At 40.8% G+C, this 17,925-nt stretch overlaps 1 protein-coding gene across 1 annotated transcript; it reads left to right on the top strand.

Moving 5' to 3' along the window:
- The first annotated feature begins 6,729 nt into the window (after positions 1-6,729).
- On the top strand, positions 6,730-16,974 carry LOC100378870 (6-pyruvoyl tetrahydrobiopterin synthase-like). Its single transcript, XM_085499153.1, has 5 exons — positions 6,730-6,938; positions 8,891-8,970; positions 14,829-14,851; positions 15,368-15,424; positions 16,327-16,974. The coding sequence occupies exons 1-5, from the start codon at positions 6,826-6,828 to the stop codon at positions 16,519-16,521; spliced, it is 468 nt and encodes a 155-aa protein (XP_085355279.1). The 5' UTR covers positions 6,730-6,825; the 3' UTR covers positions 16,522-16,974.
- The last annotated feature ends 951 nt before the right edge of the window (positions 16,975-17,925 follow it).

The raw sequence follows: 17,925 nt of genomic DNA, 5'->3' as shown, positions 1-17,925 counted from the left end.
TATTGAGTAAGATACTCTGTTTTGATGGTCATGGTATTTTTTATAAGATAAGATAAATTTTATTTGGTACGGGAACATATAAAATGTCATGACCAAGAACAAGAGAGAAAAAAATTACATAACTACTAAACTAAAATAAACTAAACTAAAAAAGCAAATTTGGCTAAGCCTGAATAGATAAATTTATCGATACTTGAAAACATTTCTGCAAATAAATTGTCATCCATTATATGAAGCAAAAATGTACGGCAAAGCCGCCACTGAAACGTCGCAGCCGGGGTCGCTGCAGCGCATTCTACGCTGTGAGTTGGTTTGTGGATAGGTGTGGTACGTTCGTGAGAAAGTAATTTCAGTCACTTCCACGGCGCTCTGACATTTTTATCTGTAGAGTGATCAAATAACTTGCGTTTGAGAATTTCTCAATTCAAGTTCAAAAATGTTATTCTCGATAATTTGAGTGACTCACACTGCTGAAACACGGTTACTAAAAAAGAGTATCCGTGGCTGAAAATAACATTGACTGAGTGTATTTTTTAGCAAATAATGTATGTATGTTATTGAGTAAAAATCACAGGGAGCCCAGGAACTATAATCAACTGTAATACGCAGTCTCTATGAGCAGGGGGGGGGGGGGTATCGGCTGGTATCTGGTGTAAGAAATAGACAAGGGATGAAGGCTCCAGCCAGCTCACATTTTTTAAACTCGAAAAAACAGACGAAAAGAATGAAAAATAAAATATAAAAAAAATACCAGGTTGAAGAATATTAGTTGCTTCTTCAAATTTCGCCAAAGCCCTACCTACATTTTACCGATATCTGCAGAATAAATCAAGAAAACTACACAAATTTATTCCATTTAGGAATTCCTAATGGTTTGCCCGAACGCAAGGCACAGTTGGAGGCGTGGCCTGTTCAGCATTTGTCAACAACCAATCACAAGACTCCCTGTGTAAAAATGTGAAACTTGTATACCGGTAATAGATAAAATAAAATATTGCATACTTCAAATATAAGTGTTGTTATTTTGTGAGAGAGCGGATGTGAGTGATGTATGGTAGCTGTAGTTGTCATGGTGGATGTCTGTTCGATGTGATAAAATAAATAACACATGGTTATTCGGGCTATATCACGAGCCTTCGGCTCTGGCATCATCAATATTATGGTCATGACCACCATCCCTTGGGCAGGCAACAAATCGTGATATTACCCTCACAAGCATGTGTCATTATTTAAATAGAAACATCATTGTTATGTTTTCATATTAAAGCGCGGTAGTCGTAGCGCCACGCATGCACGAGATATATGAGTCTCGTATAGACAAAGATGGCGACTTTGACTGTTGCGGAGATTAATGAGTACAAACTGAGACGTTACCAAGCTTTAATGGGGTATTTTTAGGTGATTGGAAGTTATTGAAGGAGTCACAGGCGGGAATTGGTGCAAATCATGCCCAGGGCAAATTTCGTACTTGTGATTTCCATTAGAATAGCGCACTGGATTGTGGGAAAATCAATGTTTATCAACACAAATGTCGCACATGCACAGCGCGACGACCACTGCCCTTTAAATTCATTATACACATTGTGCGCACCATGTTCGTATAGAATTTGTTTGCAATGTCTTTTATGTGATATGTATAATGAAAGTCGTGTCAATATCATATCCTACTGAGAGAAAAAAACGAAAGTGACGTTGAGCCATCTGGATTGAGTAGCGATGGTTAGATGACATGTGATTCCACCGCCGCTGTGACAATGTCTGGGAAATGACAAGATCCTGATTGCATTTATAAGCGTAGACACATTGTGTGATCATGTAATTTCTCCCAGTCGAACATTGTTCAGCTTTGTTCACATGCACATCATATGGGTGATCATTCACATCAGTAGTATTAAAGCGAGAGGGTCGTCACCTGCGCACGCGCGGGAATTCAGTCCCAAGCGACGATAACAACACACGCTAAAACAAAAAGGCTCATGGGTAGAGGCTTGTTTGTAAACAATGACACGCTATGGCCATCTTACGCATGCGCAGGTGACGACTCCCCGCTTTAACTTAGTCATTGTATGAGTAAACATTTATATGAATATGTAGTATTGTTTTGTTTTTATTTGGGGAGAGGATTGCCATTTTTTTATGAATGATGGACTCAAATTAAATAATTTGTCATTAATTATGTCTGGTTACTTAGATGTAGGGTTAGCTGGATAGATGTCACGTTACCATATCAACCGGCAAGCGTGTCCGCTAAGTCCAGGGGTAGAAGAATATGTGCTACTGAGAATGCTATTTTGTTTATAAATTCGTTATGGTCTTGAAACGCCATCAAATATTGTGACTTAGTTCGTTATAGTTATCTAATTTTTGAGATTGTTTATGACCATCGTTGCTTATCCACATATCGTGTCGAAGTTGTTTACATTTCTGAATTATTATTGGATGACTTCTTAAAGTTCCTGGAAGACGGCATTTGATTCCATGGCATCGTGTGCGTTCCAAAAGAACATTTATATTCAGAGAATTAAATGTACGGTCTTCCCAAGTTCGGGAAACGTATACTGTATTGGTATTTGTCTTCATACTTTTAATACCCATGATTGAATATACGTATGTGTGACCATACGTCAACTGCTTTGTTAAAGATGGCCACCGATGCGTATTTTTGTATCCCAAAACAACTATCTGGAACAAACGAAATAGTTCTTTGAAAGGTCTAAGATTAGCCCGTTTACGTCACATTAGGGCGGACGCCAGTTAAATAATAACACATGTGTGTGAGGGCAATATCACGACTTGTTGTCTATCTGAGTGATAGGTGGTCATGACGTTTAATTGAAACACATTACGTACGATTTCAACTAGGAGGTATGATCACTTTCATTTCACATTTGTGACTACACGTGCTTATGCAGTTGTCGGGCGGCTAGAGAGTATCGAAATATATGCGAACTGTATGACGTCACGTACTATTGTGATGACGCAAGGATTTGAGCCAATCTGATCATAGACCTTAGAAATAGTTACGAAAAAACTAAACAAGGCAAATAAAACCACAAAGAACAAGTACAAATAAAGAAAATTAAAAAAAAAAATAAAAAAATGTCAATTACAAAAAAAGAAAGGTTGTGTTGTTATATGATTAGATAATGAATACATATTTAATACTCTTAGTTGTTTGTTATATAATATATCTAGATATTTACCATGTAAAACAGCAAATCACTTCCCTGTATTTATTGAATGTATCACCAAGGTCTAACAATACACACTTACTACCGAAATCAGCAAATAAAATAAATATACGGCTATACTGATAGCAATAACAGAGTCACGAATTTCAGCCACAATGTTTTGAGTGATCAAGCTAAAATGATGAAGTTCAGTATTAGTAAAAAAATCATTCATATTCATCACTGGTGCACTGTGGTGGATAAAAATAGTTATATACTGTTTGTACTAACTAATGTTTCTGATTGTCAGCTTTTGAGTGACTGTGTTTTCATTTGGCACAAGTGTGTAAAGTTGGGTTGGGATTAGCATTGTTAGGCGGTTGGGGTTCGTTGAGAGCAATCTGCCGTGGATTCATACATAGAAAGTGGTATAGTGTTATAGGGATGAGGCAGTACGCATGACATATAAACAAACTAGTTCGCCCCTGCTTGCCGCTTCAATCAGTTGTAAATAGAGGCCGAATTAATCAATGCTAAAATTAATGCTATAATATAGAAAATTTGTTGAACTTTTGAGATTTAAATAAATTAGATAATGGTCCGACATTTAATTATTTCAGAATTGGTGGCTATTAGCTTAGGCAGCGTGTAACTTGAAAATAAAAGTGATTGTAACTGTCAGTGATCGCGCGGTGGCGCCCTTTAATAAACTAATGTACTCACACGACTACTCACACACACGTAAAGCCATGCACTCCTATAAAGTATACGGGTATGTATCTGAAGCAATTTATTTTGACCATTAGTTGAATATTCGAAAATACACTAAAATAATATATCGATTATATTACATGCTAGTTGTAGGAAAACAGGGGTTTTTAATAATTTCAAGATACTAGTATTTTTCAGGGGTAAAATCAGTTTTCAGCTGTCTGCAACGAAGCTTATTTCTGTGATTAGTACCTTTATTGTCATTCCTCAGCTCTTGAGAGCGAGGTTATTTGTAGTTATGTTGGCGATCGCATCTGTGTCTGCGGAAGTACTATGGGAGATTGCATGATGGGAGTGAAAATTCTTTTGATCAATAAAATAATTTTAGAAAAGTGAAAACTAGAGTGACTGTGAAATAAAGGTTGGTCATGGAATCTGAATGAAATAATGAAAGGAAATTGAACTTGTATGAAAGGGGGGTAAATGTAGCTAGAATGCAAGGTCAAATTCCGGGGGTCAAAATACGCCACAATGCATTCATATCATTGCGGCTGCAAAGTGACAACAACTATGGATGCAGTAAAAGACTTGATTTGCAGTTTGCGTGAATGGCCGGGGAAAAAACATGCAAATTCTGTGCTTCAGTAACAGTATTTGCTGCTTTTTTTGTGCAATGAAAATTAATACAAGAAATGCTGCCAAAAGACATTTCCTTCTAGTAAACAAAACGTTTATCTTGTAAATGTTATGGTTCTGTTACAGCAAATCTCAGAAGTATTGGGGCATCCAATTTGCAAACTCGCTTCGAATCTCGCTGGCGCCGATTTGTGGTCGCGTCTACTCGGGGCGAGTCCATATTGCTTAGGTGATATAAAATGCTTTTACGCGGCTTGAATAAAGAGAAAAGTTGAGAAACAATTCCCAACAAAGAAGGAGAAAATAAATTTTCACATCCAACCGCCAATAATATTCAACCTCATTCGTCGTTTTGGAGGTAGCCATCAGGACATCGATTACGAACAGCGAGTTACGAAAACATTGAGTTACAGAAATGACCACGCCCATGTTTTTGAAACCACGCCCACTTTGGTGAAACCACATCCAAATTGTAACAGGTAATTGTAACAAGTGTGACAGTCGTCGTGTTGCGTCCTATTCGATATGGGACTCATAGCGACGTATACAACGCGTGTAAAATACGACCACCACGCTTTCAGTTAACAGAACTTCGAGTTACGGGCACCATACATTTCGAACTTTAAATAACAGTTAATCAAACTTCGAGTAACGGGCAACATATATTTTTTGTTTTGTTTAACTTTCTAATTTTTTAACTCGAATTGTGATTAACAGTAAGCAATGTAGATTGTAGTTATTGTTCATCCAGATACTGTCTTTCATTTTTTACCACGCAATGAGATTGTTTGTTTCAACTTTTGGGCTTAGTCCCTGTACATCTTCACAACTTTACAGAGGCCAGAGTCGAGATACCTCCTCATCGGCGTCATTCCATATTTTCATCATCTCAGACTCTCTCTCTTTTATTATATAACGATTAATTGTAAATTAAAAAAACCCACGAATGTCTTCCATGTCACTAGTTCAACGTGTGAAATCAGGCAAACATATTTTCAAATCTTCACATTACTCGATTTTGGCGCGTTTTGTTGCAATAATAACAGTAACATTGTTCTGACATTACAGACACGCACATGAGTTACCAACTCGAATTTGAATAACTGCTAATTAAAGTTACAAAATTTGAAAGTTACTGAATGTGGACGTGCAACACAAACCAAAATGTATGTTGCCCGTAACTCGAAGTTCTTTTAACTGTTAATAATGATTGAATGTCGAGTTACAATTTGGGCGTGGTTTCAAAAATATGGGCGTGGTCATTTCTGTAACTTGATGTTTTCGTAACTCGATGTCAGTAACTCGAACAATTCAGCATCTCAAGCAGTTTGCCAATTCGCTAGCGAACTGACCAAATACTTCTGAGACTTGTAATAATTTTCTAGAAACTGTACAGCAAATCACAGATTTTCATTATTTATTGTCTATAGTTTTTCTAAATTTCAGGTTTTATTGTGCATAATTATTTACAGTAATAAAACACTTTTCCGTTCTGAAACCATTTCCAGTTATTATGATTGGGTACATGCCCCCCCCCACATATACACGTTAAGACAGGGTGATATGTACGGATATGCGCGAGTATGTTTCATGGGATAATAGGCCACTTCCTTGCTTCAATTCCAACTATATCTCTAGAAATATCATTTGCCGTTTATCATCCATATTTCGATATCAATGTGTCGATTGCGTGCCTGGTAATTCTAACTAACTACTTTTTTTGCAAAATTTGCCCAGCCTTGCTTCTACCAGTCATTTAAGTGAACTCCACATTGTCCTTAACAGTGAAGGTTAATGCAGATATATTGCAAATTACACAGAGGTAACACTACAATACTTCCCTTTACACACCTTATATTACATAACAGTCTTTGAGCTGAGGCAGTTATGGTTCTACAACCATCACCAGTTCTCTTGTTATGCATTGTTTCTGTGCACTATTTTTCAAACATATTTTTAATTTTGTTGTAGCTAATGAGAAAATATTATGACTTTTTTTTCGCAAACATTACTAATTTCTAAAAGGTTCAGCTTTTATTTAATGCATGTGGTCCAATTACTGATGTTGAGATCAGAGTGATTAGAGAGTGTTTTTTTCATTCATATGGTTTATTTTCACCCAGTAATAGTATGTGCCCATTTGTAGCAGCAGCTAAGGGGTCCGGGAAAAAGAGAACACCTAGCTTCATATCTATTGGCAGTATATACAACCACGGCACAGAATCACGCACAGTTGATGGCATGTGAGGGACATTACACGTAATGCTTTGATCACTGAACTACTTGTTGGGTAAAGCAACATCAACTGATGGCGAACATACGTCCTGATGAAAATTGTGGCGGTGATTTGAGTGACCGCCGTGGCCGTACGGCGTACATCTCTCGAACCGAGTCATTCAGCTCAGCACACCGATTACACAGGTAAGACCACAGGCGCTCGGAACGTTTCTTGGCTAATAAAAAATGACCTAAAGTGGGATCGGCATAGTTAGTCAGTCGCCGGTAAATTCCCCTACTACTCATATAATGACACAAGGTAGGAAAGCGTTGACACCATGACATCGAAACTTCCCGAAAATAACACGATTTTCCAAATTATATTTCGATCCGCTTCACATAACTCAAGCATGATATCGGTAGAAACTATCGATCGACTTGCATTACCTTTATTCGAACTAAAACGGGTTAAATCCTGTGAAAATCGAAACACCCGAGCAATATGAATCAACCCATCTACGCGGATATTTTGAAGCAGAGGCCCGAGCATGAGCATATGTTTAGAATTGCGCATGTTTGAAACTGCGCATGCTCGGGCCTCTTCCTATATTTTACATTCAACTCGTCAAAAGTCAGTCAAAATAAATTCCATACAAAACGCAGAAAAAGTCTTTTCAGCGAGAATTAATTCCAGCTATTTTACAGTACTTAATTTCATCACCGATTTATTACTTATGAAATATTTTACAGTACTCTCACCAATGAAGTATGATTGCACTTCACAAACTGCACCTTTGTGTTCCGCTATAAGGGAGAAATTCTGCTAAATGTCTATAAAATATATGGGATATGACACACTGCGTACAAGGAACATTATGTATGGTATTCGTAGCGGTCAATTGAATACCAAATAATCTAATTCTCATTATTTTAGTGTAAAATGGTAATATAATTCTCATGTGCTGGTTTTGAGAAATCTTTATGGCATTCAGGAATAAACCAAATTTTCCATGAAAATACTGAAAACTTTGATTAATTGAGCTTATTTACCAGGGGGTCAGACCCTGGCGTCGGCAGTACAAACATTAAAACAAACATTTGAGTTACCCATGGAGCATCATTTACTGCAGTACTCAGAACTAACAACATTGATGCTTCCTAAAGAGTGATTGCACAGCAGCGATTAATAAAGTTTCTGGGTTTTACAGCAAAAATTTGATATTGAGCCAAAATGAGTAGATTTTGCTTTTAAATAATTTAACAAAGTATGTACCTTATTTTATAAAGTGCAATCATGCACTACAATGCAAAGAATTGCATGGTACATGTAAACAATGGTTTGAGCATTGGACAAAAAAACTGCTGGTCACATGTTTTATATGGCGAACTCCAATTGGTCAGCTTGAGACGTGTAATACCCCATCTATTTATAACGAAGAGCGGGTTGAAAGTGTCCCATATTCAAACATTTTCAAATAGTGCACGGCTATGTTTTGTATTGGCTAGACATGCGTATTCTAAAACTCTGAGCAAAATGCAAAACCAACACCAGTTTGAATCAAAACATTACGTCACCACAGAAATGCATGTAATGCATCTCTGACTGCAATGTTATTAATAACTTATTTTAATCAAGAAGGATAGTATTTGTGTATTATTTTTTATCTCTAGTATACTAACCCAAACACTTATGCCTTGGTCTGGCTGGTAAAAATTAAAATTTGCTCTGTCAGATGTCAGTTTTATGCATGGTCTGCTTCAATAACAATTTTGAAAATTCAATTTTACTAAATAATACCGAATAAAGTTAACGCCATTCTCCTTTAGTTGCTGGAACAAAGATCATGAAATAAAATTAATGCAACAATTTAAAATGGAAAAATTAAATTATTCATTGTGTTTGTCGGCTGAATGTTGAGTTTTGTGATGATTACTTGAAATTGGAACACAAGTACATGTATATTGCAGTAATTTTTAAGTCAGGCTGGTAAAATTAAATTTGAAAATTACCTGTCCTTGTGTCTGGAACACAATTTTGAGAAATTTCAAACATCACATAATCACTGAACTCATTATAATTTTAGTTATAGTTATAAACATCAATATTGGTCAAATTTTAATTATGTTTAGTCAATATTTTTTATTTTTATTTCCAGTGAATATCTGAATGACGAAGAAAACCGTGAACTGTATGGTCTTTGCAATAATCCAAATGGACATGGACATAACTATAAAGGTGTTGATAACAATTCAAGTCTTGAACTATCTGGTGTAGGTGTACAGTCAAACCTGATTTTAATATACTGTAGAATAATTTATTTTCGCTATTTTCACTGAAGGGATGAATTCGTGAAAATAAAATCCAGTGAATATACTTTTTTTCCTATATTTCACATTAAACTCATTAAAAATCAGTGAAAATAAATTCCAGCAAAAATAAAGTATTTCACAGTAGTTCGTCAAGTGTAGTTACAATGTGATAAACTGAGAGCCATATATTGAAAGTGAGTGGGCCCACAGATTGAGTGATAATATAAAATTCACTACGTTCAATTACCCACCATAGACTCCGGTTAGTCAAAATGACTATTTTGAACTGCAAGCATTAAGATTCTGCCGTGACAGAGCGATAGAATCTAGGTCAAGGAAGCCCCATGACCCCAAGATTTTCTTTCCCTTACGTCACAAACCACGTGACCAAGCCTATATGGCGGTGCCATCAGGGCTGGATATCCACTCTTTCTTTATCTCCGCATCGACAGGATGAAGTTTTAGCCGCTCTGCCTGGATCACTTGCTTTTTTTCCTGTTCGGGTTTCTAGCTTGGGTTGTTGCCGCTGCACGGCATCCGACATTGTAGCTGGTAGGATAAGTTTTCTTTGTCATTTTTACCCTCGTGTTGTTTTCCCCTTTGTGTGTAGTATTTTTCAAAGAAATAAAACCCGGGCGACGTAGCTTTATAATCACATGTTGGTTTCGTTACGTCTCCGTTTCCCCTGTTATTTGCTTCCCTCATGCATGTCGTCTTCATTTTATGCTCGATCTATGTATTTAGAAATGAATAGAAGTAATGACAGCACCAGGGCTCGCTGCCGTTTTTGTTGTTGTTGGTCTCCTTGTGTTTCGAGTCGACTGTGCAGTGGTTATATTCAGAATTTACAAGCATAGAACCTGCATCCAAATACTTTTGTCGTAGCTACGTGCGGGGTTCTGGGTTTTTGCCATGAAGGCGTGTGTTTTTCGCTGGAGTTGTGAGGCCTGAGATTTTTTTTTCAGAGCCATCAAAATCGCTGAGACTGACCGTGTCACTCGTTTCTTCACAGCAAGGTCGTGCGTCCAGTAAACAAATCGGTTAAAGTGAGTTGCATGTTTAGCATTAGTGGAAAGTCCTAACGCTCGACTACCGGTGCTTCGTGTACCGGGACATCGAGTAGGAGGCCCGATGGTGGAGGTACCGATATTTTCTCTTGGTCTCCCCTCGCTGATCGGAGGGCATCCTCACAGTCTGTTTTTTTCAGGTGGTGGTTTATCCGATTTTACCGGCTGCAGCGTGGCTGTTCCCCTGGAGGCTTTCCTCCTATGGGGCTTGTTGCAGGCCCCTTTGTGGACCCTTCCTCGCACAGCGCCGGGTTTGCCTCCGAGTTGAGGGCTTTGGTCGAAGGACTGTCGGGGCAATTGCATCCCTGGCAGGGCGGGTAGATCAGATGCAGTCGGAGCGAGCTGTCACCACTGCTCTCCCACAAATTTGGGTGAGGCCGAGGCTCAGGCTAATTGCACCAGGCCTCCTCTGGAGCCTCGGGCACTGAATGCCAACGGGGTGCTGGCAGCCAAGCCTCCGATCTCGGGGCAGGGCTTTCAGGGCAGGACACACGTTGACCCCCCCTAGTTTCAGCCAGCAAGGGTTCGTCACGCGGTAACGGTACAACGGTAACAAATTTATTCTTGTGTCCAGTCTCCGCTGTGGGTTTTGACTCCCTTCTTACCGACCCACGGGCGTCCCCAGAGGGAACTGACCCTGTCATGAGACGCACAGTCAAACACGCTCCCTCTCACATATTTAAAGTGAAAGGAGACATAGTTCGCTTTGGGGTGATGCGGAGTATCCACGATCCCAGTGATACGATGTAAATATCCCCACCCTTGATCCTAAGGCGACCACCTAAAGTTGCTTCAACACTTATGGGATCATGGGCGTCAGGATCCAAAGCAACCCTGTCAGCATGTCTCCCCCTGTCCATCCAAGTGTGGAGTGGAGCGCAGGGCACGCAAACGGTGTTGATGGGCAGATGTTGGTTAGTGGCGGAGGACGTGACGCTTAGAGCCCCCGGGTGGGGAAAACCTTAGGCAACACTTCTCGCTGGACCAAACGCTACCCGGTTGGTGTTGTTTCGGGATCAGACCCCATAGCGTGGGATAAGACCAAAACACCCCCAACCGCATCCCAAGGCTCCTTCCCCAGACCCCGGTACCATGAATTTCCGTTTGGCAAACCGGGAAAAGGGGGACAGCCGCGTTCCATGGGCATTCTCGCCAGCTCAATCGGAGACGACCTATCCAGCCCTGAGGGCAGAGTTGCTTGAGCGCATTATTGTGCACGCCCCGGACTCTGTAGACCTCAGAGGCAGAACTCACCAGCCTCTCCTAGACCAGGCCGGGGCCACTACTGGGTTACGAGACGCGGCCTTAGACGCACATGTTTTCGCCGACAAGCTGAGTTAAGGGGTACGTCCCCACCGCAGTGATGCAGACTGGACATCTTCCACTCTATTTGTTCAGGGAATGGTGGGTACAGTCGCGGAGCTTCGGAGTGCAATGAACCAGAGGGTTCAGATCGAATCCGCTAGCCAGTTGACCCTGCCAAGGGCAAGCGGAGGGCACCCCAAGCACACACCCTAGGGTGTCGTCCGCTAGCCAGAGTCAGCCAGGAGGCAAGCGCTCGTACCAACCGGGGGGACAGGCATGCATTCGGCGATTGGCCAGGTCACAACTTAGTGACTACTTCAGGCCTTGGGGAACTCACCTCAGAGGAGAAGAGAGCACCGCCCTCGCAACTGCCGAACCCATGGCCACATATCCCTGTCGTACACAGATTGCACTGGTGTAGTCCGGTTTGGAGACAGCGGGTTACCGATCCCTGGACCTTTCCAGGTGGTGACATCCTGTTATGGGATACTGCTGAAATCTCCATCTCCCCTGTCAGTGTCTCCCCTGTTGGGCACTGCCAGGGGACTCCCGCAAGGCGAAGCAACCAGACAGGAAGTAGCAATTTGCAGGGAAAAGGCGCCATACACAGGGTACATCAGCCGGAACCAACTCCAGGCTTCTACCCGAATGTGTTCGTAGTACCAATCTACAAGTGGTGGACGTCCAGTTCTGGACCTAGGCAGACTGAATCAGTACGTGCTTCTTGATCGGTTCCACATGGAGACACCATTCAGGGTTCTTCTCTCCATCCAACGTTTTGACTAGCTAGCCCCACTAGACTTAAGCGGGGTCTACCTGCACATACCGATGCACCCAGCGAGTTGCCATCTCCTTCGAATCACCAAGCTGGGCAAAGTATTCGAATTTCAGGTGCACAGCGCCCTACGTGTTCACCAGAGTGATGAAACAGGTAGTGCTGCTGCTTCACCAAATGTCGGTACACCACGATCCATACCCAGACTACTGGTTACTACACAACCCGGACAAGGGATTAATAGCCAAACACGTCAGGCTAACACAGGATTTACCAGTTGGGCTCGTCAGTAAATTGACAAGTCCCACCTCAACCCAACGCGCAGTTGGTGTCCCTGGGCATGGAGTTTTGACACAGAGGTAAGCTTGGTTTAGCTATTTCAAGCATGTTGCTTAGCGCTAAGCAGCCTAGCCGAATGACTAGTCAGCGTTTCCTCAGTGTCCCTCCGAGAACTAATGCGGATCATCGGAATGATGACCGCGGTTTGAAGGGTCGTTCCCAAGGCCGCACTACGCAGCCGCCCAGTATAACGCTTGTTATAATGCTAAGTTCTCCTATGGAAACTAGATAGGCAAGTTTTGATCTGGGACCAAGTGAAGGAAGCCCTGCCCTGGTGGCCGTCACTGGCCAATCTCGGACAGGGGCCCCCTTGGACCCGCTCGCCGCAGGTATGACTCTGGTAACTGATGCCTCCTCCCAAGGTTGGGGAGCGCATCTATTGGACGAACAAGTCCAAGGCTATGGCCCCCGCATTAGTTTCGAGACTACCATATCAACCGGCTCGAACTGAAAGCAGTATACTTAGCACTACCACGCTTTCTACCCGTGGTTCGAGACCACAGAGTCCTGCTTCGCACAGGCAACGCAGCGGTGGTCTCCTTCAAGAAGGAGGGGACGCGTTCCTCATCGTTGTCAGTCCTAGCGGAGCAAATCCTCCTTTGGTGCCTGGAAAACAATGTGGAGCTAAACGCATACCACCTTCCAGGGGTGAGGAACAGTCTGGCAGACGCCCATTCAAGGTGGCTCCATCTCCAGAACACGAGGTGGCTGATACAAGCCTCCAGGCTGTTTCGGCTGTGGGACGGTCCAAGGTTAGACTGGTTTGCCGCACCCCGAAACGCCAAGCTTCCGACGTACGTAACACTCCTGTCGACTCCAGGAGCCCGGGCCAGGGTCGCCTTGCTAACCCTGTGAACCCACTTAGTTGTGTACGCCTTTCCTTCCTTCCCTCTAGCTCACCGGGCACTGGAGAAAACTTCGACAGGTGCACACCTGCATATTATCATTGGTCGCACCCAATTGGCCAAACAAGGCCTAGTTTCCACTTCTGTCGAAAATGCTAGTCTAAACACCAGTAGTGCTTCCCGACTTACCGGACCTGCTGTCCCAACCAGACGGCGCACTACCAACAAGCCCAGCGGGTATCACTTACACGAATAGAGGCTATCATTAGACCCGCACATACGAAAGCTTTATCTGAGCGGGCTGCCAACGTCCTGGCCAAGGCGAACTGGGATTCCACCAATGCCGCCTACATTTCTAGGCTGCGAGCATACACTGCTTGGTGTAGCAGAAGGGAGATTGATCCATACCATCCCTCTATTAGCCAGGTAGCAGGCTCCTGACGAAGTTAGTTTGTCCTACGCAGCTATCGTTGGCTACAGGTCAGCCTTGTCCCCCACCATTGAGAATGTATGGGAACAAGACTAGCCGATTGTCCTATTATTAGGAGACTATTTACTGCTTTCCAGACGCTGAGACCCCATACAAGGAAACCGCCCAACTGAGACTTGTTGGCTGTGTTGTCTGCTCTAAGCAGACCGCCCTTTGAGCCTCTCTGATCAGCACCACTCAAATTTTTGACATGGAAAATAGTCTTCCTACTGGCCCTCGCCTCAAGTAGGCGTCGGTCAGAGCTGGGGACATTGTCCTTCTCGGATGCTGTTCTGCTGTTATGGACAATCAAGTTGTGCTAAAGACACGAATCGGGTTTCTCGCCTAGAACCAAATCTCAGGACACGATGCGAGGAGAAAGGAATCAGAGTGGATATAAAGCCCTAATGGCGCCGCCATATGGGCTCGGTCACGTGGTTCAAGACGTAAGGGAAAGACAATCTTGGGGTCATGGGGCTTCCCCTGACCTAGATTCTATCTCTCCGTCACAGGCAGAATCGCTGATTAATGCCTACAGTTCAAAATAGTCATTTTGACTGACCGGAGTCTATGGTGGGTATGAACTATGTGAATAGGCAGGTTCGGAGAACCCTCTGCCTAAATCATTTCTATGCCTAACGTCCTTAATTAACCATGTCTACATTTAACTGCATTCTCTCATGTTATCATAATCTTTAATTGGCAACACTTGGATTATGGTGGTAGTTACCAGATTGTAGAATTAAAGCTGTTGATAGAGCTTATTTCAAACAGAAAAAGTGGAAAACTAAAGGCGTTAACTAATTTTATTTCAATGTCAATAGTAAGAAATATTAGGCAAGGTTGATAGAATCAGATTGTTGACTTCGAGGTGGTTGATCACTAGATAAAAAAAAAATCTGCATATACTTGTTCTTTCCCTCAAGTTTCTTCACTAAATGGTCAATAAGATAACTAACACCATTCTATTTGTTTATGTTTCAGTTGAAGTAATCGTCAAAGGAGAGGTAAAGTAATTACTACGTTTATGCAGCAGCATTTTAGCAGAGTTGAACTAATGCCCTTCCCACCAATTATCTCTAGTAGATTTATACGATTGTGGCCAAAGAAGAGCAAAATTTCGGCCCCGTTTGTTTAGATTTGAGCTGGAACTGTACCATTTTTAATTGGTCACAATATTTTTTCATCATGTCAAATCATTATTTTCAACGGGTAAGGAATCGTGTAAAAAAAAAAATTGAAATTGACTGCTGAGAAATGTTATTGTATTGAAAGTGATGATACAAGGCATGATTTCAAATAAATGCCTTTTTAAGTTCAAGGCCATGTTGTGTATCAGAATGTGTTTATAATCTCATCATTTTGCTGGCAGGAGCCGATACGCCTTGATATAATGCTCTTGTGTGAACAAAGTAATTTTTACATTAAGTTTCTTATGTTCCAAGCATTGGTACATACAAGTTTAATAAATCCAATATCAAACATCACTTAACTCATTGAAGATTATTTGTATATCTTGAAAGGTGGATCCTGTCACGGGTATGGTAATGAATATAAGTGATTTAAAGAAGTACATTAAGGTAAAGGACAGAATTGTTTCATATTTACAAAGGTAATGTGAACCAAATAAGGGTTTGCAATTTGTATATTGACTGATTTTTGACAGTAATGTGTGCTTGTTGCATGATACAAATTTTGTATTGGTGCTTATTGTCAACTGCCTGGTTGTTGTTTTTTTTGTGAATTTAAAGAGCCAAATCACATTCAGTATTGATACATTCTATATATATATATATATATATAGGTGGCTCCTATTTCCCGGCCGGCTCTGGAGCGACAAGGCTGTGGTTCTTCTATGGCCCAGGGTCACTGGGAGCACCTATCCTTGCACTGCTGTCACCCTGAAAATTGGATCAGGAGCAGAGCAAGAAAAGCTTTTATGATCAGGGCAGCAGAAGTGCATACAACAATATGTACAGTTAAGGCAGACATCTTGTTTTGTAATTTTTAATGCATCTCCAATACTCTCAGCATACAGGAGTTTTTTCTAAGCTTTCTTTGATTCAGCAGTGCCACTCCTGGGTAGCTGCAGAGCTGCTCCCTTTGCCAATCAGCGCGGAAATTGCTTCTTATTGTTATAATACATTTACACAAACTGGGCCTACACGAACAAGTAACTGGTCAGAATAATATTAAAAAAAGAAAATAGGTCTATCTAATTTATATTTTTTATCATTTCATTTTGTTATATGGCAGACTGGTGGCCATTTGTTTTATGGGTAATTTATTTTATACTCTGCACTTCTATATACATGTATGTATGTATATGTATACAATGTGTGTAAAATTTACTCATGCAAAATTGTACATCTGCAGCCCGGATTGTCGACCAGGTGCCGCTCCTGGGCAGCTGCAGAGCTTCTTATTTTTATAATACATTTACACACTCTGCACTATTCTTGATTCTAGCTTTTTTTTGCAGAAACATGTGCTAGATGAAATGGACCACAAGCACCTTGACCTCGATGTCGCCCATTTCAAGAATACCCCGAGTACTGCTGAAAACATTGCTATCTTTATATGGGATCAACTGAAGAACTGTTTGCCAGAGGGGCTGCTGTATGAAGTCAAAGTTCATGAAACAGATAAAAATGTGGCTTTCTATCGAGGGGAGTGAAAGAACCAGTTCAATTATATAGTTAGTATTTCACAGAGGAGTATTAAATTATATACGTCTCGTACTACAATTAATAGATTGATTATAATTAAGTAAAATTTGAAAAGCAGATCTTCACATGTAGTAAAGCCAAATTTAAAAAAAACACATAAAAGTTTGTTTTCCTCCTAAATTTCCACTCATAAACCTAAGGCTCAGTAATTCTGATATCATATTAAAGTATTTAAATTAAAATACAAACCTACTATCCCTTGCAAAAACTTGTTTTCAAAGTAGAGACAGTTACATTTGTACAATGTAGGTACTTGCCTCCAATATGACTTTGTATAAACTGCAATTGTGGTGTGAAACCTAAATGATTGAAGGGGAAACTCAAAAATGTTTTAGGTAATGTGTTCGTACTTTCTTTTTATAAATAGTATCTTTTACTGTGAATAACGGCTGTTATACCACTTTTTGTCTCGTCCCCATTGTTCTAACTATGTTTCTTACTTTCGTTAGCGGACAGTTTCAACCTAATTAATTATGCATTCTTGTTAACAGTACTGTTTTATCAATAGATTAACAAGCCGGGACTGTTAATAATGAATGGGTTAATTTAAATATTCATGAGCACAACAGGAGTGAAAAGCTGATTAACATAACAGGTGGCCACTGAATGAAAACAAAGAACAAGGTGGAATTTTCATTTAACTATTTAAATACGAATTGACGATTATACGATACATTTTAAAAACGTATTTCAAGTTTCATATTTCCTTTTACAAAATTCACGGACACTTGGGAAGAATCGGTTATGACAGTGGTATTAGATTTGTCCTCGTCTGTTGGGGTGGTGGATATGTCATGCGTTTTCGCTTCTTTCGTAGTTTTCGGTTTGGGTGGCTGCAATGCGTCTGACACCGCTTTCGTCTGCTCGTCACTCATCCGCTTGTAGCTTCTAATTGCTAGACTGGAGTGACCCGTTCTTTCTGCTATTAGCTGCTCGTCGAAATTTTGACGGAACAGCGTGGTTGCCTGTGTAACCTGTTTAATTAAAATAAAATAAAATGTATCAATATGAAAGTGCAATAGCTTGTAACAGTCCACCTCCTAGCAATGTAAAATATCAATATATTGTTATAGTACGTTCAATCGTTCAGCTTTTTTAAAACACGCCAAAGCCGTTTGCATTAAATCTTTATCGCGTGAAATGAATCAGACATATCGTGCCAGTGAATATAATATTTAAATGGTATTCCACCAAACAGTTTGCATGAAAAAATTGAGTTAACGAGTAGTGATTATTTTTGACATAAAGTTATGACTATTTCTCGTCAGCGGGGAAATCGAACATTGCATTACTAAAGTGCAAATTCTAATACGTACCTTTCCTGAATGCCCAGTATGATAACCTTTTATCCC

This window comes from Saccoglossus kowalevskii, chromosome 1, assembly GCF_978046115.1.
Source record: "Saccoglossus kowalevskii chromosome 1, keSacKowa6.1, whole genome shotgun sequence".
Lineage (NCBI taxonomy): Eukaryota > Metazoa > Hemichordata > Enteropneusta > Harrimaniidae > Saccoglossus > Saccoglossus kowalevskii.
This window is presented reverse-complemented; position numbering and strand designations above follow the sequence as displayed.